The sequence below is a fragment of the Moschus berezovskii genome, chromosome 17 (genome assembly GCF_049115385.1).
Source record: "Moschus berezovskii isolate FMDL1 chromosome 17, NW_MosBer_1.0, whole genome shotgun sequence".
Taxonomy (NCBI): Eukaryota; Metazoa; Chordata; class Mammalia; order Artiodactyla; family Moschidae; genus Moschus; species Moschus berezovskii.
The window spans coordinates 31,384,323-31,409,664 of record NC_142476.1 but is presented as its reverse complement, the minus strand read 5'-3'; the positions used below and the strand labels follow the sequence as shown (position 1 = coordinate 31,409,664).

The 25,342-nt window shown below is 41.2% G+C and overlaps 2 protein-coding genes across 2 annotated transcripts in view; both read left to right on the top strand.

Moving 5' to 3' along the window:
• AXDND1 (axonemal dynein light chain domain containing 1) overlaps positions 1-19,889 on the top strand; it is a 79,902-nt gene extending 60,013 nt beyond the window's left edge. The window contains exons 22-26 of the mRNA XM_055418805.2: positions 7,080-7,193; positions 9,463-9,567; positions 16,168-16,250; positions 17,111-17,346; positions 19,748-19,889. Coding sequence (XP_055274780.2) covers positions 7,080-7,193; positions 9,463-9,567; positions 16,168-16,250; positions 17,111-17,346; positions 19,748-19,812 — 603 coding nt within the window. The 3' untranslated portion in view covers positions 19,813-19,889. The remainder of the gene's footprint in view (positions 1-7,079; positions 7,194-9,462; positions 9,568-16,167; positions 16,251-17,110; positions 17,347-19,747) is intronic.
• On the top strand, positions 11,385-11,839 carry LOC148775107 (cytochrome c oxidase subunit 7B, mitochondrial). The gene has a single exon (XM_088845033.1). It carries the CDS (start codon positions 11,451-11,453, stop codon positions 11,691-11,693), a length of 243 nt encoding a protein of 80 aa, XP_088701159.1. The 5' UTR covers positions 11,385-11,450; the 3' UTR covers positions 11,694-11,839.
• Positions 19,890-25,342: the final 5,453 nt, after the last annotated feature.

Below are 25,342 nucleotides of genomic sequence, written 5' to 3'. Positions count from 1 at the left end.
TTTGAACAAAATGATAGACGTTTCCTTGTAGCTTTTTTCCTACCTTCTGGTCCTAGTTCAGTCTTTGGGTTTATATGAAAAGGCTGATATATCCTCCACATTATATTATTTCCCACTATTCTATATTACGGTATTTCTAACATTTGAAACTAGCTATATTCAATCTAAGTCTGTGTTAGGTTTTCTGTTATTTTATATTAATCTATCTATTCATTAGTCATCACCACAGTCTTTCAATTATTGAGGCCTTACTGCAAGGAGATCCAACCAGTCCATTCTAAAGGAGATCAATCCTGGGTGTTCATTGGAAGGACTGATGCTAAAGCTGAAACTGCAATACTTTGGCCACCTCATGCAACGAGTTGACTCACTGGAAAAGAATCTGATGCTGGGAAAGGTTGGGGGCGGGAGGAGAAGGGGACGACAGAGAATGAGATGGCTGGATGGCATCATCGACTCTGTGGACATGAGTTTGAGTGAACTCCGGGAGTTGGTGATGGACAGGGAGGCCTGGTGTGCTGTGATTCATGGGGTTGCGGAGAGTCGGACACGACTGAGCGACTGAACTGAACTAAACTGATGATACATTTTTATATTTGGTAGGTCCATCTCTTCCTCACTAAACTTTTTGGGGTGTTTGATGGCTCTTCTTGTTTATTTGTTCTTCTATGTAATCTCCCTCTAGAAAATATATGATTCTTTAAAACTCAGGTGATATTAAATTTATATACTAACTTAGAACACACATTTATGCTGTTGATTAGTCCTATGAAGAATATGGCTGATAGGATGTCCACCTGTGTGCCTTTTAATAATGTTTTATCATTTGCTCATTTTGCACATTTCTTATAAGGTAGGCTTGAATATTTTATTTTTTGATATTTTAAACGGAATCTTCTTTTCTACTATGCCTTCTAAGTGGTAACTGTTTGTGTATATATTACTGATTTCTGTATTTTAATTTTATGTATGGTGACTCTACTAAATTATCTTATTATTTTAATAGTTTTTCAATAAATTCTTTTGGGTTCTCCAGATATCCAATCAAACCACCTACACATAAAAATAGTTTTACCTCTTCCCCCCCCAATTATTATGCCTTTAATTGCTTTTTCTTGTCTAATTGCATTGAATTATTCTTCTCCTCTTTCTTTCTGCCTTAATCTTTAGAATTTTCATTAGTGAGGACCTACTGAAGGCAAACTCAATTTTTGGTTGTCTGAAAATGTCTTTTTTTTTCACCCTCATTCTTAATTTTTTTTTTTTGCTGTGTATACAATTCTAGGATGATTTTCTCTCTGCACATAGAAGATACTGTTTCCACTGTTTTCTGGGTTTTATTGTTACCAAACTGACAATTGAAAATGCAGCTGTCAGACTTCCTTTGTGGCTCAGTGGTAAATAATACACCTGCCAAGGCAGGAGACATGGGTTCGATCCCTGGTATGGGAAGGTCCCACATGCTGAGGAGTAACTAAGCCTTTGTGCTACAACTGTCGAGCCTGTGCTCTGTGCACCCTAGAGCCCGTGCTCTGCAACAAGAGAAGCCACAGCAATAAGTCTGTGCACTGCAACGAAGAGTAGCCCCCAGTCGTTGCAACTAGAGAAAAGCCCATGTAGCAAGGAAGACCCAGCACAGGCATAAATAAATAAATAAAAATCCAGCTGTCAGTTCTTTTGAAGTTAATTCTCTCTGGCTACATTTAAGATATTCATTTTTACTTTGGCATTTTGCAGTTTCAGTCTGATAAGTGTGGATGAAGTCTTTCTTTTTAAACTTTACTTGGGATTGTCTTGGTTTTCTGAATCTTTGGCTGGGTATCTTTCACTGGACTTGGAAAATTCCCAGTCTTCATCTCTTCATTTATTGTCTCCACTGTATTTTCTCTTTCCTTTCCTTCTGTAACTCTGAATGGATATGTGTTGGAATCTGTCCCCAATGTCTTTTAATTCTTCGTATTTTCTATCTCTTTGCCTCCCTGCGTTGATTCATGGACGATTTCTTCTGACTTAATTTCCAGTTCACTGATTTGCTCTTTAGCTGAGTTTAATCTGCTCTTAAAGCTTTCTGTTGAGTTTGAAATTTAATTGTTCAAGTTCTATTTGGTTCTTTTTCAAGTCTGATTATTTTTATAATCTTTCATAGTTTCAATCTCTTATTTCTTTTAAAGTTTAAATATAACTATGTAGCCTATCTGATCATTTGAACATATATCTATATAAGAATATTAATTACAGTATTATTTATAACAAAATATGAGAAACAATATAAATACTGATCAATAGAAAATTACTTTCACAAATTATGGTATGTTCAAGTAATAGAATTCCATACAGATAAAATAGATGATTGTATAGTGAAATAAGAGTTACCCATGATATGCTATTGAGAAAAGCAGATGAAGGAACATAGCATTTATTATTATTTCATTTGTATGAATGTGTTTATATGTGGATAAAGCAGACTAGGATATTCAACAAAGTGATTCAAGTTGTTACCTCTGAGGGTTGAGATTATTAATTTCTCTGTAATGTTCAAATATTTGATAGCAATACTATGTTATCAGGAAAAGTATTTTCATTTTGGAAAAATATCCTAATATACTATTTTTCTACACCATGTACATAATGCTACAGCATAATTTAAAATTGCTATAAAATATCTTGTATGGTTTATACTATATTTTTTAATGGCATTTTCCTATTGTGGGTATTGAACTTATGTATAACTTTGTTTTATAAATATTGCTGCAATAAACTTCTGAAGGACAGTCTTTAGTCAATATTTGTGCAGGCTCCACTGAGGTATCCAACACTGGTGACTCCTTCTCTCTTCGCTTTTGGCTTTCCTTGTGACCCTTTCACACTTCTGAGGCAAATTTTAGCCTCCTTTCCAATCTTCTCTTTTTTCCCTGACCCTTTTTGTGTCTAGGTTCCTGTCCATATAAGGCCTTGTCCCCTAATCATTTCACAAGTTCTCCTTTGGCAATATAATTTACTTTCTTGGCTTTAAATAAATGCAGATAACTGTTAAATCTTTATCTATAACCAACAGCCTTCCAATCTAAACTCCAGATCCACAAATTCAGCTACTTACTTATTTCGCCCCTTCATGGGTCACAGCCTTGTGTAACTCAATGAAACTGTGATCCACACTATGTAGGGCCACCCAAGATGGACAGGTCATGGTGGAGAGTACTGACAAAATGTGATCCACTGGAGAAGGGAAACCACTTCAAACCACTTCAGCATTCTTACCTTGAGAACCCCATGAACAGTATGAAGAGGCAAAAAAATATGACACTGGAAGGTGAACCCCCTAGATCTGAAGGTATTCAGTACCCTACTGGAGAAGAGCAAAGGGCAATTACTAATAGCCAGAAAGAATGGAGCAGCTGGGCCAAAGAGGAAATGACACTCAGTTCTGGATGTGTCTGCTGGTGAAAGTAAAGTCCGTTGCTGTAAAGAACAATATTGCATAGGAATTGGAATGCTAGGTCCATGAATCAAGGTAAACTGGATGTGGTCAAACGAGATGGCAAGAATGAACATTGACATCTTAGGAATCAGCAAATGAAAATGGACAGGAATGGGCGAATTTAATTCAGATGACCATTATATCTAGTACTGTGGGCAAGAATCCCTTAGAAGAAATGGAATAGCCCTAAAAGTCAACAAAAGAGTCTGAAATACAGTACTTCGGTGCAACCTTGTAAACAACAGAATGATCTCAGTTCGTTTCCAAGGCAAACCATTCAGCATGACAGTAATCCAAGTCTATGTCCCAACCACTGATGCTGGAGAAGCTGAAGTCAACCAGTTCTATGAAGACCTACAACATCATCTAGGGCTAACACCAAAAAAGAGATGTCCTTTTCATCATAGAGCGTTGAAATGCAAAAGTAAGAAGTCAAGAGACACCAGGAATAATAGGCAAGTTTGGCCTTGGAGTACAAAATGAAGCAAGGCAAAGGGTAACAGAGTTTTGTCAAGAGGATGCACTGGTCTTAGCAAACACCCTTTTCCAACAACCCAAGAGGCAATTCTACACATGGACATCACCAAATGGCCAATATGGAAATCAGATTGATTATATTCTTTGCAGCCAAAGATGGAGAAACTCTATACAGTCAGCAAAAACAAGTCCTGGAGAGCTGACTGTGGCTCAGATCATGAACTCCTTATTGCAAAATTCAGGCTTAAATTGACAAAAGTAAGGAAAACCACTAGATAATTCAGGAATGAACTAAATCAAATCCCTTATGATTATACAGTGGGGATGATGAATAGATTCACGAGAATAGATTTGATAGAGTGCTTGAAGAACTATGGACGGAGGTTTGTAAAATTGTACAGGAGGCAGTGACCAAAACCATCCCAAAGAAAAAGAAATGCAATAAGGCAAAGTAGTTGTCTGAGGAGACTTTACAAATAGCTGAGAAAAGAAGAGAAGCCAAAAGCAAGGGAGAAAGGGGAAGATGTATCCAGCTGAATGCAGAGTTCCAAAGAGTAACAAGGAGAGAGAAAGAAGACCTTCTTAAATGAACAATGCAAAGAAATAGAGGGAAGGATTAGAATGGGAAATGCTAGAGATCTTGTCAAGAAAATTGGAGATATCAAGGGAACATTTCATGTAAGAATGGCTTGATAAAGGACAGAAACAGTAATTACCTATTAGAAGCAGAAGAGATTAAGAAGAGATGGTAAGAATACAAAGAACTATATAAGAACGGTCTTAATGGCCCAGATAACTGCAATGATGTGGTCACTCAACTAGAGCGGGACATCCTGGAGTGTAAAATCAAATGGGCGGTAGGAAGCATTACTCCGAACAAAGCTGTTGGCGGTGACAGAATTCCAGCTGAGATGTTTAAAATCCTAAAAGATAATGCTGTGAAAGTTCTGCACTCAGTATGTCAGCAAATTTGGAAAACTGAACAGTGGCCACAGGACTGGAAAAAGTCAGTTTTCATTCTAATACCAAAGAAAAACAATGCCAAAGAATGTTCAAACTGTCATACAATTGCATTCACTTCACATGCTAGCAAGGTTATGCTGAAAATCCTTTAAGCTAGGTTTCAGCAGTATATGAACTGAGAACTTCCAGACATGCTGGGTTTTAAAGAGGCAGAGTGAGGAACCAGAGATCAAATTGCCAACATCTATTGGATCATGGAGAAAGCAAGGAAGTTCCAGAAAAACTTCTGCTTCATTGACTATGTTAAAGCCTTCGCCTGTGTGGATCACAACAAATGTGTGAAAAATTCTGTAAGAAATGGGCATACCAGACCACCTAACTGTCTCTTGAGAAACCTGTATGTAGGTCAAGAAGCAACAGTTAAAATCGGACATGGAACAACAGACTATTTCCAAGTTGGGAAAGGAGTATGGCAAGGCTGTATATTGTCACCCTGCTTATTTAACTTCTATGCAGAGTACATCATGTGAAATGCCAGGGTGGATGAATGACAAGCTGAAATCAAGATTGCCAAGAGAAATATTAACAACCTCAGATATGCAGATAGTAACACTCTAATGGCAGAAAGTGAAAAGGAACTAAAGAGCCTTTTGATGAGGGTTAAAGACGAGAGTCAAAAAGCTGGCTTAAAATTCAGCATTCAAAAAACTAAGATCATGGTTCCATCACTTCATGGCAAATAGAAGGGGAAAAAGTGGAAGCAGTGACAGATTTTATTTTCTTGGGCTCCAAAATCACTGCGAACAGTGACTGCAGCCACAAAATTAAAAGACGCAGAGACATCATTTTGCCAATAAAGACCTGTATAGTCAAAGCCATAGTTTTTCCAGTAGTCATGTAAGGATGTGCTGCTGCTGCTGCTGCTAAGTCATATCAGTCGTGTCCAACTCTGTGCAACCCCATAGATGGTAGCCCACCAGGCTCCCGTCCCTGGGATTCTCCAGGCAAGAATACTGGAGTAGGTTGCCGTCTTTCTCCAGTGCATGAAAGTGAAAAGTGAAAGTGAAGTCGCTCAGTCATGTCAACTCTTCGCAACCCCATGGACTGCAGCCTACCAGGCTCCTCCGTCCATGGGATTTCCCAGGCAAGAGTAGTGGAGTGGGTTGCCATTGCCTTCTCTGTAAGGATGTAAGTTGGACCATAAAGAAAGCTGAGTGCCAAAGGACTGATGCTTTTATTTTGCGGTGCTGGAGAAGACTCTTGAAAGTCCTTTGGACAGCAAGGAGATCAAACCAGTCATTCCTAAAGGAAATCAATCCTGAATATTCACTGAAAAGACTGATGCTGAGGCTGAAACTTCAATGCTTTGGGCTGATGTGAAGAGCCAACTCATTGGAAAAATCCTGGTGCTGGGAAATACTGAAGTCAAAAGGAGAAGAGGGTAGCAGAGGATGAGATGGTTGGATGGCATCATCAACTCAATAGACATGGGTCTATCGAAGTTTGAGCAAACTCCAGGAAATAGTCAAGGACAGGGAAGCCTGGTGTGCTGCAGTTCATGGGGTCACAAAGAGTCGGACATGACTGAGTGACTGAACAACAACATGTTGCTAGAGTGATTGTTTTGAAATGCGAAACAGGCCAATCAGATTATTGGTACGTCAGGATAAAATCCAGTCTCCCTGGCATAAGAGTCTAGTCCTTCCGCTGTGACTGTGCTCCTGTCCATCTGCTTCTAAGTTTTTGTTCTATTGACCTCCTTTTGTTCTTCGTGCCAGTCATGTGCAAATAACATTCTCTGTCTGGAACTCACTTGTGCCATCTTTTTTCTCCTCACCCATCCTTCAAGAGGAAACACAGACATTATGTCCTCCAAGAACCCTTCCTGATTACCCCTCTCTTTCACCCCTGCCCAACACCAGATCTGGTTTAGGTGCTCCTATTCTTTGACTGTATGTAACCATAGTATTTTCTTGTCCCCTAAATTGTAAGCTGCTTAAGGCAGGGACTGTTCTTATTAACCTTTGTATCCTTATCACTAGCATAGTGCCCAGTTACAAAATTAATGGTCATTAAATATTTTTGAATGGAAATATTGCTAATCTTCTGCAAAAATATTTATGTCCACTAAGCTATGATATAATATTGTTGTGTCTAATAGGATATTCTAAAAGAGTTAAGTGAGCCTGAAGCAGACAAGATTCATAAAGAAATTGAAGAAAACATGGAGGACAAGAAACTTGAGAAGGAAAAGAAAGAAGAGAATGCAGAAGAGGTAAGATTATTTAGTATTAGTTCCTTTTCCTTTATATTTTTAAAGAAAATATATAATGAATATATACATTGAAAGAATGAATATATAATGAAAAAAAATATATATACATATATACATATATGTGTGTGTGTGTGTGTGCATATATATATATATATATTTGAGCCTTCAAGATGGCTAGTGGTTAAGAATCCACCTGCCGATGCCAGAGACATGAGTTCAACCCATGAGTTGGGAAGATCTCCTGGTGAAGGAAATGGCAGGCTATATAGTCCATGGGCTATATAGCATATTAAAAAGCAGAGACATCACTTTGCCAACAAAGGTCTGTCTAGTCAAGGCTATGGTTTTTCCCGTGGTCATGTATGGATGTGAGAGTTGGACTGTGAAGAAAGCTGAGCGCTGAAGAATTGATGCTTTTGAACTGTGGTGTTGGAGAAGACTCTTGAGAGTCCCTTGTACTGCAAGGAGATCCAACCAGTCCATTCTAAAGGAGATCAATCCTGGGTGTTCATTGGAGGGACTGATGCTAAAGCTGAAACTGCAATACTTTGGCCACCTCATGCGTTGAGTTGACTCACTGGAAAAGAGTCTGATGCTGGGAAGAATTGGGGGTGGGAGGAGAAGGGGACGACAGAGAATGAGATGGCTGGATGGCATCACCGACTCGATGGACATATGAGTTTGGGTGAACTCCAGGAGTTGGTGATGGACAGGGAGGCCTGGAGTGCTGTGATTCATGGGGTCGCAAAGAGTCGGACACGACTGAGTGACTGAACTGAACTGAACTGATAGTCCATGGGAGTCAGACTCGACTTAGCGACTAAACAACAAATGCAGTGTGTGTACATACATACATATATATACTATTGAAAGTAGAAATAGATCTGGAGTGAATGCTTCAACTTCCTTCCTTTCCTCATTTAGATTTAAGCATACTTGCATACACACTTATGTCTTTATTTTCCAAAGATAGGGTGTCCCTCTTCCTTTCTAAACTCGGCCATTTCCCACTGGCCTTGTTCACCTGTACTCCTGATAACTACACAATCTGCCTCTCTCTCTGGTGCTGTTTCTTTATCCTTTCATTGCCCTATTTTTCAAATCTTTGTTTAAACTCCTTGTCTCTGCTCTTCAGCTCCCACTCTTAGCTGCCTTTTCTCACTCCCCTCAGGCCATCCACACTTCTCTTCTCCTTATCCTCTCTCCACCCCTGCTGTGGCATTAATAATAAAAATAACTCTTATTGGGGCATTTGTAATAATAGTAATGAAAATACAATGATAACTACCAATAATTGAGTGCCTACCACTGCCTATATGCTTTGCACATGTTATTTCTTACTTACACAATACAACCTCAATGTAAATATTATTGTTCCCATTTTACAGATAACCTTTTTGAAGCTCAAAAAGGTTAACTGACTTACTGAAAACCATATGCTATTAAGTGGCAGAACCAACATTCAAACCTAGTTTAGTATGGCATAAGAGCCCTTGTAATTCCTGGGTGGACTACTATTTTCTTTGGCTTTCAGAACTCATGATCACTCTCCATTTTGTCTTAATTTCCTTGCCTGGGGTGTTTCTTTGCTCTGACTAGTTTAAATGTTGGCATGACCCCAGACCATGACATACATCCTTTACTTACTTTATGTACTGTACAAAAGAATAAAAATATTGTATAACACCCATGCCTCTTGATCGGCATTTTCTGCTTTTCTTCTGGTATAGTACTTGGCAAATAGAAGGCAAAATATATGGAATACATTATTTTTTGACCACTAAATCTGTCATACCTATAAAATCTCCTCCTTCCCTTCTTCTGAGGCCTGAGTTCAGGCCCTTTCCTCCCTATTTTACAAACTCCTATTCAGCTTTCAAATACCATTTCACTGTAAAAAAAACCAAACACCTGGGGGTGTCTAGACAAAATGCAGGGCCCTTTTCTGGGTACACATAGTTCTTGGAACTTACCTTTATGATCACAGTGATCATGTAGACCATAATTATTTTATTGGTTATCTCTCCCACAGTTCTGTGAGCTCCTGAGGCCTGAAAGAAATCCTCTTTGTTTCACAGTTACTTCCCTTTGTCCCCACTTCCCCATCCCTGCTAATTTTTCCCACAGTATTTCCTGTAAGTCTTCTAAATGCTTCCCGAATGATGAAAACAAATGGAAAACCAAAGCTTCAGACATGGTACCAGGTACCTTGCCCTGCCTGGGTCATACACCAGCTCACTAACAGGTCTGTGATATTTCTATGCTCTAGAAACCTTCAACATCTACAGAGAAGGAAAAAATCATTCGAGTCATTGGAGAAGACGAAAATATTCATTCCCAACCTCTATATGGAACAGATAAATTGTCTTCTTGGGTATGTATCTGCAACTCAGCTAGGAAATTCAAAACTAGAAAATTTAACATTATGTAAAAATTATATGGATCCAACATAACTTTGAGCACTTCTAAGAGAACACCTAAGTAATATATTTTCCAGATTTATGTTTCTCTCAGCATCATCCTTGGAAAAACTCTTGTTTGTTCACAAAAACTTTTCATTCTCTTCCTTAAAACTCATTTTAAAATCAACATTTCACCCCTTTCCTTAACTTAACAATATTATGGTCAATATTTGATCAATTTAAAAAATATATTTGTTTAGCAGACTCTACTGATAACTGTGAATAAGGACATACCACCAACCACAGGAATTACTGGGGAACTGGAAACCTTTAGTCAGTAGCTATGGAAACTCAGCAGGAAAACAAAGTTAAAACTCCTTCACAAAAAGTTCTAGGATCATTTACACTTAAGTTAGCTCTAGATTTGTATCTCTCTGTACAGGATGCCATGACTTTAGGAATCTCTGGGTGGGCTTCATCCCACTAACCCCCTGAATAGTATGCAACATTCTGTCTGTATAGTCATACTATGCATTTTCTTGGGGAGCAAGGGAATGTGCCAGAAATCCACAGACATCATCAAATTTCTCAACCTCAAAGTTAAGAACCATTTCATTGCTAGGAGTCTGACCTGTCTAAGTAGGAACTGCTGTGGGGAGCTGTGGTGAGGGAACTGGTGAATGGCAGCTAGATCACTAAATTGGCTGCATGGTCCAGAGTAGAGGCAGATTGCAGGGATGTACGTGAAAGGCAATTGTAGGAAATAGGCTCCAACTCTGGGAGGAAGAACTGGGTGAAACCATGTGGAGAGTTAGGAGCAGGCAAAATTGGAGAAAGAGTGGTGCATGGGGGTTGGGGGGTTGCAATCACATTCTCCCAAAGTAATGCCTTTTAGCAAGTTTTTTAAATTAAATGTTACTATGTCAGTTGATAGGCTTCCTAGGTAGCTCAGTAGTAAAGAATCCGCTTGCCAATGCAGGAGACACAGGTTCGATCCCTAGGTCAGGATGATTCCCTGGAGGAGGAAATGGCAACCCACTCCAGTATCTTGCCTGGAAAATCCCATGAACAGAAGAGCCTGGTGGGCTATAGTCCACGGGGTCACAGAGAGTCTGACGTGATAGAACCGAGCATGCACACATATCAGGTGATAAGACTGTGAGGCAAAGATGTAAGGGTAAGCCATGCAAATGCAATGTCATGAGATGTATTTTCTAAAAAGGCAAACAAAAGGTAGCACTGTAATGAGAACCCCACCACCAGTCCCACCCAAAACCTTCCTACCCCAGATTTTCTCCCCTGAGGTAAAAACCCTGCTATGCTATCCTGGCAAGGCATCAGTGTGTGTGCTAAGTTGCTTCAGTCATGTCCGACACTTTGCGACCCCATGGACTGTAGCCTGCTAGGCTCTTCTGTCCATGGGATTCTCCAGGCAAGAATACTGGAATGGGTTGCCGTGTCCTCCTCCAGGAGATCTTCCTGACCCAAGGATCGAACCCTCGTCTCTTGTGTCTCCTGTATTGGCAGTCAGGTTCTTTACCATCAGTGCCACCTGGGAAGCCCAGCAAAGCATCAGGGTCTGGTGTAAAGGGTGGTGAGAAGCAGTCAGGAAACCAGGAGCCTGTAGCCTGGGGCAAAATGGAGGGTGCGGTGCTTGTCTTTGATAGCGTGGGGCCCCTGCTCCAGGATGCCACAGTTCTACCTGATACAGTATGGTGCCGTGTGGCGAGCCCACCTGAGGACAATGTGGTCCAGAAAGTCTTAACACTCGGCTTTGAAAAGTTGCTAATGGACTATACGCCGAGTTGCTAGAGGCCAGCAGCTGTAGTCGCAGCCATTTTGTGTTCACCTCAGGATGTTTCCCTTGGCCAAAAACGCACTAAGTCGTCTGAGAGTTCAAAGCATTCAGGAAGCAGTGACAAGGCAGATCCACCAGAAGCGTGCACCTGATTTCCATGACAAATATGGTAATGCCGTATTAGCTAGTGGAGCCACTTTCTGTGTTGCTGTATGGGTATATACGGCAACGCAAATTGGAATAGAATGGAACCCATCGCCTGTTGGCAGAGTCACCCCAAAGGAATGGAGAGAACAGTAATCATCCCAGCTGGTTTAATACTGAATTGTTGCAAAATCAACTCATAATTAATGCCAAGTAAAAGTACTATGTACCCATTAAAATATTGCATGTTTGAAGAAATAAAGTATACTTGAAACCTTCAAAAAAAAAAAAAAAAAAGAAAAGTTGCTAATGTTCTACTATAGATCCCTGAAAAGCCAACTGTCCAAGTTCTCGTTGACCCTGAGGCTGAAAATGAACTAAAATGCCATCCAGATGTACTTGCAAGTTCCTTGAAGTAAGGAAGAATCACATTCACCCTAGGAGGTGGTGACTGGACCGCTGCACAGGTAGAAAGGGATCACCAGGTGATCAAACAGAGGGGCCCTAAGTGTGCTAGGCAAGTGAAAACAAAGTTTATCTTTGAGGATGTTAGTACCCAGAGAATGAAGATCCTTGACCTGGAGGAGGTCAGAGATTCGGGCGGGAGGTGGAGCCTGGGGGAAGGGTGCTGTCTTGATGTGGACTGTGCTGTGGACTCGGTGGGGCAGGAGGAGCCTTGGCTCTGTGCCCTTTCCATTCATAAAGACATCGGAGCTCCCTGAGGGCAGTATAAGATTTTAAAACTTTCACTGTAAAAATTTATTTTGCTTTGTTTGCTTGTTTTTCCTTTATCCTTTTTTTCTTCCTCCTGTCTTTCTTTTTTACTTTTTGACAGACACTTAGCCTCTGGCCCTAAGAACATAGCAACCATTTAGCAGGGCTACAGATCCAAGGCCCTAGTTCTATTGGGCAATGGCTTTCTCTCTTTCTGGTCTGCAAACACAGCTCCCAGGATGCAGTTTGATTGACACTAGGGAAGGAAAGAGAAAAGGAAGGAAGGGATAGAAAAGCAAAAACCTTGTGGTTTGCAGGTATAACTTGTCATGTCCCTAGGAGCTGGGTTATAGAGCCTGAGAGGTCAAAGAGATAACTGCATCCTGGGTTTCCAATGAGAAGTAGTTCCAGACCCCTGGGAGGCTAGGAGCCTGAACATGGAGAATTCCAGTTACTCCTCATAGCTCCTCCTTCAAATGACTCCAGGACACAGTTTTCTGGGGGCTAAGATATGACTGATATCTCAACAGGAGTAGTGGTGATGAGTCACCACCAGCTTGGACAGGCTAATTGCTTGGCCTGCTAAACCAGAGCCTTATTCATATTGTTACCTGATGCCCTAGTGTCCACCGTAACTAGGAGAGGGAGACGGATGGACTATCAATTATTTAAAACTCTCTTCAGTTAGCTAGAAATTAGGACTTTGTAGGAATTCCTGAAGACTGTACTCAAAGCTTGAACCATGCACAAAACTCGGCCTGCTGTGCCTGTTTCAGGCACTGTCCGATCTGGCACGTCCTGATTTCACTGGTGAAATCAAGTGACCCCAGTAAGCAGCCCTGACTCTGCCTCTGCATGTCCTGGGGTGCCGCCTGATTTAATCATGTCTGAGAACTTGCTGCAGGGCACCCCTTGTGGCCCTCTCTGAGTGAGAATTATTTCAAAGTTGTCCCTGGAGGAGAAACAGCCTGAACTCTGTAACAATTGGCTGATGGGTGGAGGTATAGGAAGACTAAATTCAGCAAACTCTCCCAGAGGCTACCCGTAGTGTTCAGCTGACCCTAGGCACTGCCTCCTGGCTGCACGAACTGGGTAGCCTAAGGCTTGGCTACCCTAAGGAGCAAAATGTTAGGAACAAGCTCTTTTAGGCCTGCCTTCAAACCACAGGTTCTGTCTGTTTGTAGAGAGTTGTAACTATGAGGGAGATGGGAGATTTTTGCTGATTACCTCTAAACTCCTTTGAAAGAAAGAGTGGGGGCCAGACTTGGAGGATCAGCCATATTTTTTTCACTGAGCTAAAGGAAGCGCTTAGAAACCTGTGTTTTCCTTCCACAATACCATGTATCCCCAGTGTAGGTATTAAGAGCAGTGACCAAATTATCCATCTTTTAATGGCAGCAGGGAAGGGTCCCTGGAATTGGTGGGTCCAGAAAATATGTCCAAAGCTGACAGGGTCACTGTGGCTGGCTAGGCATTTAGTACTGAGCATTGGATTCCAAGGAACTGGGTCTGAAGCCAGATCCTCCCTGAAATAGTCTCAAGCTAAAGATGTTAGTCCAATCTAAAGCCCATTAGTGGGTTTCCCTGGTGACTCAGTGTTAAAGAATCCTCCTGCCAATGCAGAAGACACAAGTTTGATCCCTGGTCAGGGAAGGTCTAAGCCTGTGCTCTAGAGCCCGGGAGCCACAACTACTGAAGCCATTGCACTGAGAAGCCCGTGCGCCATAACTAGAGAGTAGCCCCTGCTCGCCACAACAAGAGAAAGTCTGCACAGCAATGGGGACCCAGCATGGCCAAAAATAAATTTTAAAAATTAAAAAAAAAATTAAGCCCATTAGTAGAGTCAGACCTCAGGAAAACCAAGCCAAAAAGGCCAAAGGCATAATTGGAGTCTGACAGAGAGACTAGCTGAAAGCTACAGCAGGTTGGCACAGACAAGGATGGTCCAATGCAATTGCTTCCAAGAGCCATGTGGCCCACGTTTGTCTCTATTATACAGTGGGTGAAAGAGCATAAAAGCCAGAGGAAGGTTCACAATATGAAAAAAGGGCTCAAGGCAGAGTCTCTGTGATTTCCCTTGAGGCATCTATAGCCAGTGGGCTTCCCAGGTGGCTCATTGGTAAAAAATCCAGTTCACCTGCCAAGCATGAGATGTGCGTTCAATCTCTGGGTCGGGAAGACCCGGGAGAAGGGAATGGGAACCCACTCCAGTATTCTTGCCTGGGAAATCCCGTGGACAGAGGAGCCTGGTGGGCCATAATCCATGGGGTTGCAGAATTGGACATGACCTAGCAGCTAAACAACAACAACAGTCTGTATCCATATATATGGCTGATGCAGGGAAGTTTGCTCCTTGGCATACATGGAGGAGGCCATAATTCTAGAAACCCAACCGTCTAGCATTTTGGACCATGGGAATTTCCTATTGAAGGATTTGAAAAGGACCACAAAACATTACTCTGTACTTGGTGGTTCCAAAACAGAAGAACGCTTCCCTCCCACATTGTAACTAAATATCTGTCTTTTGAATGAATGAGAGAGTCAGAAGGCTGAAAGTTACAATTCACAGAGTCCTGATCTACTTTGGTTTCCACCTGTAGATAAAACTGCTTCATATAGCTGTACAAATCATGTGGAATTCCAGTTCCAGAAGTCTCTGCTGTGAAAAACCTTCCTTTTGGATTCAAAGAACAAATAAATTAGTAGTATGTGCTATATAAGCGAGGCCATGTGACACATTGCTGGTCCAGCCTGAACAAGGACAGATTTATTATCCAAAGGGAAGGCAAGGCAGAAAGAGGAAAAATATGTGACTGCAATAATAACAAAAGAATAAGAGAGCTAGAGGGAAAGTGAACTTGTTTGATAGTTTATTTTTGCTGGTTTGCTTTTAGAAAAAGCGAGCATAGTATAGTGCCATGTGTGACTGAGGATGGAGAGGCCAAGATGAAGGTTCTGCTTTAACCACTAGATCATTCTGTGATTATGGCAGGCTGCCTATCCTCTTAGATCCCCCTTTCCATCTAGAAGGTGGGGTTTACCTTTTACTCGTCTCTGTTGGGGACATGTGGATAAAAGAGATTTTTAAAAGTACACAGGTCTGGAAAAATGCCTCATAATATTCATTTTAACATATAGTTTTTGTCTTCTAAATTTTCTCTTTTGTCTTCCTCTTATTTTGTTTTCTGGAGTATATTTAGAGTCAAAATAAGTAAGAGGTTTTTTTTAAATATATTTTCACTACTTTGATATCTATGAAGTTTCCTAAGAAACTGAAAGATCTGATTGAATTATGCAGTGTTATGTGCTTAGTGAAGTAAATTATTAATGAGAGAAATATAATTGATTTCCTTGATATTTAACTTGGTTCGAGAAATATGTTTGCCTTTCTCTTTATTTTATTTTTTTTTTGGTAGGATTTTTTTAAATTTAATTTTATTTATTTATTTATTTATTTGCATTACAATAGTTTAATATGAACAATCAGAACTAATTAACAGTATAACAATATTTTACAACTGAAATAATTAAAATAAACTATAAAATTACTATAGAGATTATAGAAAGTAAATAAGCTAGATCAGACCTCTCTTTATTTTTTAAACCTTCTCTTCTTTCCCTGCTTCTTCTTTACAACTCTAATAAAATTTATACCCACCTGAGTATGAATAATTGGCAGTCTCATATGGTATTTGGCCACAGTAAATCCCTGTTCTTTCATATTAAGAGTGTGTTTAATGCCTGGCGTGCTGTGATTCATGGGGTCGCGGAGAGTCGGACATGACTGAGCGACTGATCTGATCTGATATAAATATGAATAGTAGAAAAAGATAGCTTGGTCCAGAACATCCTGAAGAAGGAGGTTATTTAGTGTTGGGACTTTCATTTCATTCATTGTACATACTTTTCTTGCCAGAGAGAATCAGCTAATCAAGGTACATTGGCCCCAAAGTATCTTGAAGCAATGGCTATACTTGATCGCACGCAGGAGAAGTTAATGTAAGTATGACACACCACAATGGTGAGAAGACAGAGATTATTGTCTAGGAGGTCTAGCTGAGAAATGTACACTTCGTGGCTTACTTTTGGTTCTCTGTTTCCTTTTTCCTTCCAAGTAGGATGGGTACCATCAAATTGCCTGGAGGCAATGAATTAAACTGCTCCAGTAGGGACAGCTGTCCTCAGCTACGTTGGAGATAGAGGAAGTCCAGTGTGTATGTGTATATATAGGGTGGGAGCAGAGTGTGAGGAGTGATCCAACTCAGTATGTTTTAAGAGATGAGCTAGAGAAATAAATGGAACTAGAAGAAGCCATCGTGTGTAAGAAAGAAGGTTACATAACCCAAATGGTAGGAAGGACAATAGAGTTAAGATGGCTAAGAAACTATGAGAAGACGAGATATAGACATATATGTTCTAGTTATTAAGAAGCACACTTCAAACTTGTTTTTGTGATTGTAAGATCTGGTTTTAAAGGTGTTAGAAAATAAGGGACACTATTTTATTTGCTTGTTGGATAATATCAGTATAGCGAAGCCAAGCTTAACCACTAAAAAGGGTTCATTGGCTATTGGTGGAGAATTCGAAATATCCAAAAGTCAGTTTTTGTTTTTCATTAAGAAATTATAAATATATTCTTAAATTGCACCATGACTGCAACTCTGACATTACCTTCCAGAGTAGCTCCTATGCCCTCAATTCTTGGATAAACATTGATGCTGCTGCTTTCCTTATTTGTGCCGTTCATATACATTCTTCTCATCCCACTACCTTTTCTGGACAATGAGTTTCTAGATCTGAAAGATACTTTTTCAGACCTTTCCATTTTATTGTGTTTCTCTGGACTTTGTCAACATCAGAGAGGTCGAAAGCAGAGCCAGACAAGCTGAGGAGAGGTTTGATGATGTGAATGAAAGACTTCATTATACCCTTATAAGAAATAAAGAGCTGGAGAAAGAATTAGAGGAAGTATTGATGAAGTATAAAATGAAGGAGTCTGAAGTAGAAGAAGAAGAAAATGAAGGAGAAAGAGAAGAAGAAAAAGAAGAAGAAGAAATCAGACTACTAGAGAGAGCCTCAAAATCTCCAAAGAAAGGTGAACATTGCTTTCTAATTTTTGCTTCATTTGGATGGTACTTATGAGTGAAAACTTGATTGGTCATAAATATTTTAGAAGAGCATTAATATTTTTAGTGGTGATCTACTAGTTCATACTTCTCCTAGGAATCCAGACACACACACACATATCCAAATAACTAACAATGGTGACTAATAAACTAATATGAGATACAATTTTAACTTATAAAACTGACAAAGCTTTATAAAAACAAAGAATACAGTGCTGGGCAGAAGGGGCAAAGTAGTTAGTTTTACAAATAATACTTGTGGGTGGACAGACAGGTATAACTCTTTGAGAAAGCAGTTTGAGAGTGTGTATGGGTAGGCCTCAAAAATATGCATGTATTTTGACTTAATAATTTCACTCTTGAGAATAATTTCACTCTTGAGTCAAAGGAAATAATCACAATTTTTTAAAGCTGGAAAAAAAGACCAGAACAAATATGCCTAAAAATTTATACACATTGTCTCTGGTTGCTAAAGGTTTATGGGGAATTTTGTCTTTAGTTTTTAGTACTTAGTGGATTGTCTATGATGAAAATAATCTTTATTCAACAAGAAAAGGAATTTCACTCTTCATTTTCTTATCTCTAGTTGATCTGTAATCTTCCCTCAAAGAGTTTTTAATATCCCCAATATTGGAGGCTATTTTTTGATTTTTGCTTTCATCTTCAACCTGCAGTCTGTTCCCAGGACAGGTCCTGGTGCCAGGGGTGGGTATACTGGGCAGATATCTATTATCTATTTTTCTCTATCACCCCTGTCTCTAACTCTGCCTTCAGCAAAAGCAGTAAGTTGGCCAGTCACTCACAGTCTCTGGCCCAGCTGTGGTGTGTCCTGTCAGGACTGGAGCAGGAGGAATCTGAATCCATTTTCTCTCCTCCAGTTAACGCTGAACTGGTAAAATGTTAATCATTCCAGGCGTGAAGATCCTTTAGCCTTAGGTCTGAATGTATGTGAGGCAGTTTTCATGAATTAAAAAAAATTTTATCTTCTATTGTGGTGTGATTTTATCCCGATAATCCAGAAACTAGATTTTCCCTAGATTGTTGTTGTTGCTAAATTGTGTCCGACTCTTTGTGACCCCATGGACTGTAGCCCATCAGGTTCCTCCATCCATGGTGTAAATTACTATATGCAAATCACAGAAAATGTCTTCGTGTTAAACTGGAGAGGTCACCTCAACATGGGATGAGTGACTTTAGTTTCGTCCATTTCCATAAAAGTCTTGAAGATTAGTTTAAATACAAAAATAAAACATTTTAATAATTTAGGTGGAGGATAACTATTCAGTTAGGTCCCAGCCTGCAAACAATAACCTATACAACACGGATCCTTGTATCCTTTCAACAAGGATACAACCCCTGTCCTCCCTCCTTTCCACACCCCCATGAGAGTCACTGCTAGGGACTCAAGAGTAGAGGATGAGAAGCCTTGCAAAGCTTAGGGGAACAGGCTGCTAAGCAAGGCAATCCCCATGCCATGCAAGTGACCTAAACATTTCTCCGAAAAATCCACAAATTAGACATTCCTTAGAGTTAGCAGGCAGCTCCTTTAAAAAAAAAAAACAACCATGCAGATACCTTGGAGCAGTCTGACATGCACATGGAACATACTGAGTCATATTTTATGAGTTAGTGCAGGGAGATCTCTTCTCTCCTAATCGTTGTTCAGAGAAGGAATGGAAAGTCATCCAGTGAAGGAAGGAGCCTTGTAGAATGCTGAGTAAGGAGAAGATTTGGATGGAGAAGGAAGACATTTATTTTTATGTCATTATTTTTAACAGTTAGCGAATCACTGTGTTCTGAGTTATTGATGAAGAAAGGAATGGAGCTTGGTGTTTACAAGATGAATGTGGCTTAGTCTCTGATCAAAGTGAGGCCTGTGATGAGGAATGGGAACAAGACAGGGTGTGAACAAGGGGACCGTTGAATGCGGGAGGAAGATGGCCGCAGCCAGTCAGTATTCCAAACAATTGAGAAGCTTCGTTTCATGGTGTAGTCAGGGACAGCAGGTTTGTGTAGGATCTGTGCATGAGAGACTGGAGGGAACAGGGACCAAGAGACACAGTAGGGGTACAGCCATGGATATGGGAGGGTTCTGGATACCCAGCTCTATTTGAAAATTTTTCCCTGCTAAGTTTGGGGTATGTAATGGAAGGAAGGAATATTCTTCTTTCTCGTCTCTCCTCATTACCTATAAACTTTGAGAACATACATTCTCAATCCCAGTAACCAATGTGGAGCTGAATTTGGGGCACATGGTTTGTAGCTTGGGGCTTACTCATGCAGACAGAATTTTAAAAATGCTTTGTAAAATCGAAAGTCCTTAATAAATATAAGGTATTATTGCTACAATAATTGTTTTGGTCTTTTCAGAGCTACAGCGCAAGGAGGGTTCTAAATCCAAACTCCGGACTAAATCCAAGACGAAATCCAAATAGCAACCACAGGATGCTGGGCTACACCACACCACACCCATCCCAGATATCTCTGCACTTTTGAACTGACAATGTGGCTCAACTGACGGGATTCCCTTTGCAGCAGACAACCCAGGGACATCTTCTCTATAAAAGTCACAGTGATGGCTCTAGGCAATCAGTTGGCTTATTTCCAAAATTAAAAATGGTTTGTGTAAAGGTTTTCTAGCCTCTTCAGTTGATTTCCCAGCAGAAATCTATGAAAATGTCAGCTTCTGTCAAGAAAATTATGCTTTCTAAGGACTTTGAACTCTGCAGAGGAGAGTGGCAAATAAAGAGCATTATTTTTTTCAATTTAAAAGAGGGGATCCTGATAACACTGTTAGGTTTCTGCAGCATTTTCAGATTTCTTATTTCAGAAAATAAGAAAGAATTCTTTTAAAATAATTTTTAAATTTTTTTAAATTCTGTTTAAATAATTTTACTTATTTATTTTTGGTTGTGCTGGGTCTTCATTGCTGTGTGGGCTATTCTCTACTTGAGGTGAGTGGGGGCTACTCTTTGGTTGCATAGGTTTCTCATTGTTGTGGCGTTTCTTGTGAAGCAAGGGCTGTAGGATGCAGGGGTTTCAGCAGTTGCAGCATATGGGCTCAGTGGTTGCGGTTCCCAGATTCCTGAGCACAGGCTCAATAGCTGTGGTACACAGGCTTAGTTGCTCCTCAGCATGTGGGGTCTTCCTAGACTAGTGATCAAATCCGTATCTCCTGCATTGGCAGGTGGATTTTTCGCTGAGCCCATAAAAGTAGGTGGAGGAGAGACTGTTTACCCCCATTTCCCAGAAGATGAAATTGAGGCCCCAAATGGACAAAAACTCCCCAAGATCTCAGAAATAATTGCTGTCAGAGACCCCAGCTTGCTGGGTCTGTCTGGATTGTCTGACAATGGTGATGGGCCACCAGGCCATTGCTCAAATGGCTTCCTTTGCAGGGGCCAATGTTACTGAAGATTAACCCAAATCCCCATTTTTCACTTTTATTTCCTCATTTGTCTACTCTGTTCATGACCCTGGATGCATCTTGGCATTAGAGATGGACCAGGCTGCAAAAGTATGTTGCAAATGCCAAACAGACATCTGGCCGGTCACTCAGCAAGGAGTCCCTCCTCCCTCACTGCTCCGGGCTCTCTTGCATTTGTTTTATCTCTCCCCGGCTCCAGACACCTATGAGATTTCTTGACCTGCTTTGGTTCCACATATTCGCTGTTCCTTTGGATTTATCTCCTGGAATTGTAGGATTTTTGTCTATTCCTTAAGCCTCAGAAACCTTCTGACTGCAGTCTTCATCCCTGTTTAAGCCCAACCCCTGGTCAGGCCTGCCTTGACCCACACATACCAAAGTGTTTGTGGGGTGGGTTTCAAAATTGCTTGGGGTCAGTCTAGGCCTACTGGATGACTCCTTAATTCTCGGGGAAAGAAAACATGGAATTCTTCAGACAATTGACTAGACTCATAGCCTACCTGAAAGCCACAGATCAAGCTACTGGCTCACACTTCCAGGTACCACTTGGTAGGGCAGAGCCAGCCCCACCTTTTCACTTTCCTAGAGAGATTCTTGAATGATTCTAGCAAATTGGGGTGTTTTCGTGAAATTTTAGAACACCTGAAAAAAAATAATTCCCTGCTTTGTAGGAATGAGTGGTCATTTTCATAGAAATCAGCAGCCCCTGTGCCTGAACACAAGCATCTGGCCCCTCAGAATGTGTCAGCTCCATTAGGTGGAAGGCTGTCTTAAAGGTCAGAGTGGTGCCAGATGCCACTACAATTAGAATGATGTTGGGTACCTAGTTGGGGTGGCTTGGTTGTGAGTCACAAAAACCTATTCTTGCAAACCCCAAATGAAAGAATAATTTATTGAAAGCATGTTGGGGGGCTCAAATTGAAGGATTGAAGGAAAGTCTTAAAGAACCAGGCTAAGAATAAGATAGGATCAGGTAGTTTAGATCAGGAGCAAAATTTGCTTCAGCATCTCACCTAGTTGCTACCACCAATTGAACTCCAGTCATTTCATCCATCCTGATATTATTCTTAAAGTCCCACGAGGGAGAAAGGCCACCTTGTAGCCTTGATGAAAACCACCCATGGATGTACCAGGGATGGTGAGAAAACATCAGGGATCTCTCCAGCTTCTTAAAAGGGAAGGAAGGACACCTGGCTCTTCTGTTTCATTGAGACAGAACACAGTACAGGGAAAGGAAATACCCAGATAAAATCAGGCTGGTGGGAGGAAGGTGTAATGAACATTTGGTGGTTTGAAAAAAAAAAAAAGTATTCCACAGAGAAGGCCTCTGCACTATGGCTTTCTGGAAGTTGTGTGGGCATCTTCAGTTTCCCAAGTAGCTGGCTTGTGAGAAATTTTAGGTTGTCCTTGAGACACTTCTCAAGATGACCCTGAGGTGGTCTCCTGAGCAGAGTGGAGGGAGGAGCTCTTACTCTGTTTCTCTGGCAGTGAGGCTCCTGTGCTTGCGGCAAAGGAGAACAGCCACTCTGTGCTCAGCTCTTCAGACAAAGCTGTGCTGACCAGATGGGCCTCATCACACTCGTCAGTGTCCCAGGCTCAGTGGTGACATGTTCCACATCCCTAGGGAGCCGAGGTGGTAGTGTCTGAGGGACCTCAGGAAGTTTGGTGAGCAAGTCCCCAGTCTACCAGGCCTGGCTCTTCACCACACACCCAGACCTACCCCACACACGTGGGCACTGTGCAACTCTCTCCCAAGAGTTCTGGTTCTACACTACGGTTCTACCCACTTGACTGTGGTCACTTGTCAGTACTTTCTGGCACATTTTGGCTAGTTTTACTCTTGTTTTTGGCCTTTCCCAGCCGGAGATCAATGACTCAGATTTTGCCTGGGTAACCTACATTTTGCACTTCACTTTCAAAGACTGCTGAGAATTCTGCTTGAGGGCCCCAAATCTAAAGCACCTTGTGCCCACTTCTGGAATTCCAAATAAGCCTGCCACCTATGAGCAAGCATTTTCCCACAGGAAGCAGAGGAGCTGCTCTGAAATTAGGAGCATAACTGTTGTAGTCTTGTGGCCTAGGGCCTGCTTACTTCCAAAACCGGGGGTACTTGCTCTCTGAGCCTGAGGCTGAGTGTCTGAAGTTCATCAGAACTTCTACTCTGGCTAACAGACAGTTCATTCCATCCAAGTCTGCCACAGCCTCAAGACAGTCTCCTATTCAGGACTGTCAAGCAAGCCCACTAATCCCCCTGGCCTCAAAAATGAGCTCTGCCATGTATAGGTTTTCAAGAAGCAGAACTTCCTGGATGGTGCAACTTGTCTAAGATGGGGCATCTAAGAGCAAGACCAATGAAGGCAGCCTTCCAGAGGTTTCTAAACAATCCCAGAACACAGCGGTGCCATTGGCCTGGGCAGTGTTCCTGTGGTTCTGGAATGGCTGATAAAAGGGTTCCTGAACATCTTTCTGGGTTGCAGTGGCTTTTGTATGGAGAGCATCCTCCTGGACTTTCAAGGGTTGGGTCCCATGAGCCCCTGATCTGACAGAGGCATACTTTAGGCTACCTCTAGGCCAGCTGTGAGGAAAACTTCTGAAAGTCTAAAGGTAAGAATAACAGTTCCCATCGTCTGTCTCATCAAGGCAAAGTGCTTTTGGGCAGACAGTACATTTCCATCTCAGATGTCCAGTAGATCCTAGAGTTTATAAGATATAGCTATTAATCCATCTCCCGTTTTCTACTTTGGTCACCCAAATAATCAAACCAAGGTAAGAAAGAGAAACATGACTGATTTATGGCTGGAACTATTGCTAATCAAGAGGAGAAACTCCTCTCTCTGTCTAGCTTTTGTGTTACTTTCATAAAGAAGAGCTCTACACCTTTGAAACAAATGCTTGAAATATTGCAGGGTGGAAGCATTCTAATACAGGAGACCTCATGCGCAGATTCTTAAGTTGGTTCTATCCAAGAACAACCACTGTGGGGACATGAGTTCCTGGCCATTGGGGGCTAACTTTGAGGCATGGGGACAACCTGTATTAGGGGCCAGGCTCCTATTTGGATGGACCCAATTACTGTCATTGAGATCTAATGGGCTAAAATCAGAATAATAATAATAGTCATGATTTATTGAGCACTTAACTAGTTTATAAGCACTGGGCTAAACATTGTATACAAATTACTCTTTAGTCACAACAAAACTGTTGTGGTTTTGTGAGGTGGTTTGTACTGTTATCCCCATTCATGTCAGGATAAGTTGCATGTCCAAGGTTAAACATCTAGTAAGTTATAGAGTCTGGATCAAATCTGGTGTATCTGACAGCAGAGGCCAAGCTGTCAGTTAACAGGGCTAATTTCCCTCCAAGCTCAGAAAAAACTAGAAGTGCTGTTGATGAACCCTCTTCAAAAGGATTTGACTTCTACATTCTCTACTTACTGTTCGGCTCAAATACTGAGTACGTGCACTGACACACAAATCAAAATTCTAGAGGACATCAGAACCTTCATAGTCCTGAGAGACTCTGCCAAAGAGCATTGCAGCAACCAGGAGCAATCTAATGAGGAGGAACATATTTACTCTATCATCCAGAAATGGTCCCCAAGGATGTGGGATGCAGAAACATTGGCGGAATGACCTACCATGCTCCCAGATACAGGGGATTCCAAACTGCAGAGTTCTAGGCTTACCCTGATAATGGTGATGTGGGGGTTGCCCTTGATGTTCCAAGGAAGGCCTGCTAAGCCCCCTTAGGACGACCTCTGTTTTAGATATTGACTTGTATAAGCTGTTATCTTATACTTCCCACACTCCAGAACTATAGGAAATAAACTCCTGTGGTTTATAAGCCACCATCTATGGAATTCTGTTGTAACAGCCTGAACTAAGACACTGCTACTCTGTTAACATAAGTAAATTTCCAGAGAAAAACTGTTCCCTAGTATGTATCCTAGTTTTGGATTATACTGTCCAGCTTGTCCTCTACTATCATTTCAAGACCAGTAACAGTTGGGATGTGGCATCTGGGCTTCAAGAGAAGACTTCTCCTGCTGAGACCTTGTGTTCAGCACTGTCGGCTCACTAAGTAGTCCCTGAAGAACTTGCCTTTGACTACTCACTATGCCCTTTAACCGAGAACAGTTTCATAGCAGCTTATCCCCATTATTCCTTCCCATCAAGCCCTCCTACCCTAACTAAAAGTTGGTTAATAACTAAAGATGCCATAGATCACTCAGGAAGACCTGGAAGGTACCCTTTGCGAGGCAGTGAACAATTTAAATGTTGACTTGAGACAGACATCAGAGGAGACCAAACAATGGGTGATACCACAGGCACTCCCCAGATATATAGACAAATCTGCCATTGAAAAAAAGAACCATGCTCTAAGGAATTATTAAGAGTCCTGAAAGTCATCATTGCATTATTACCCTGGCATTCACTTATTGTTCTATTCCTGCCTCTGGTTATGCCTGAACCAGCATGATCTTACCATCTGCTTCATTGCTCATGCCAACATTTGCCACCCTGAAATTAGGAACCATC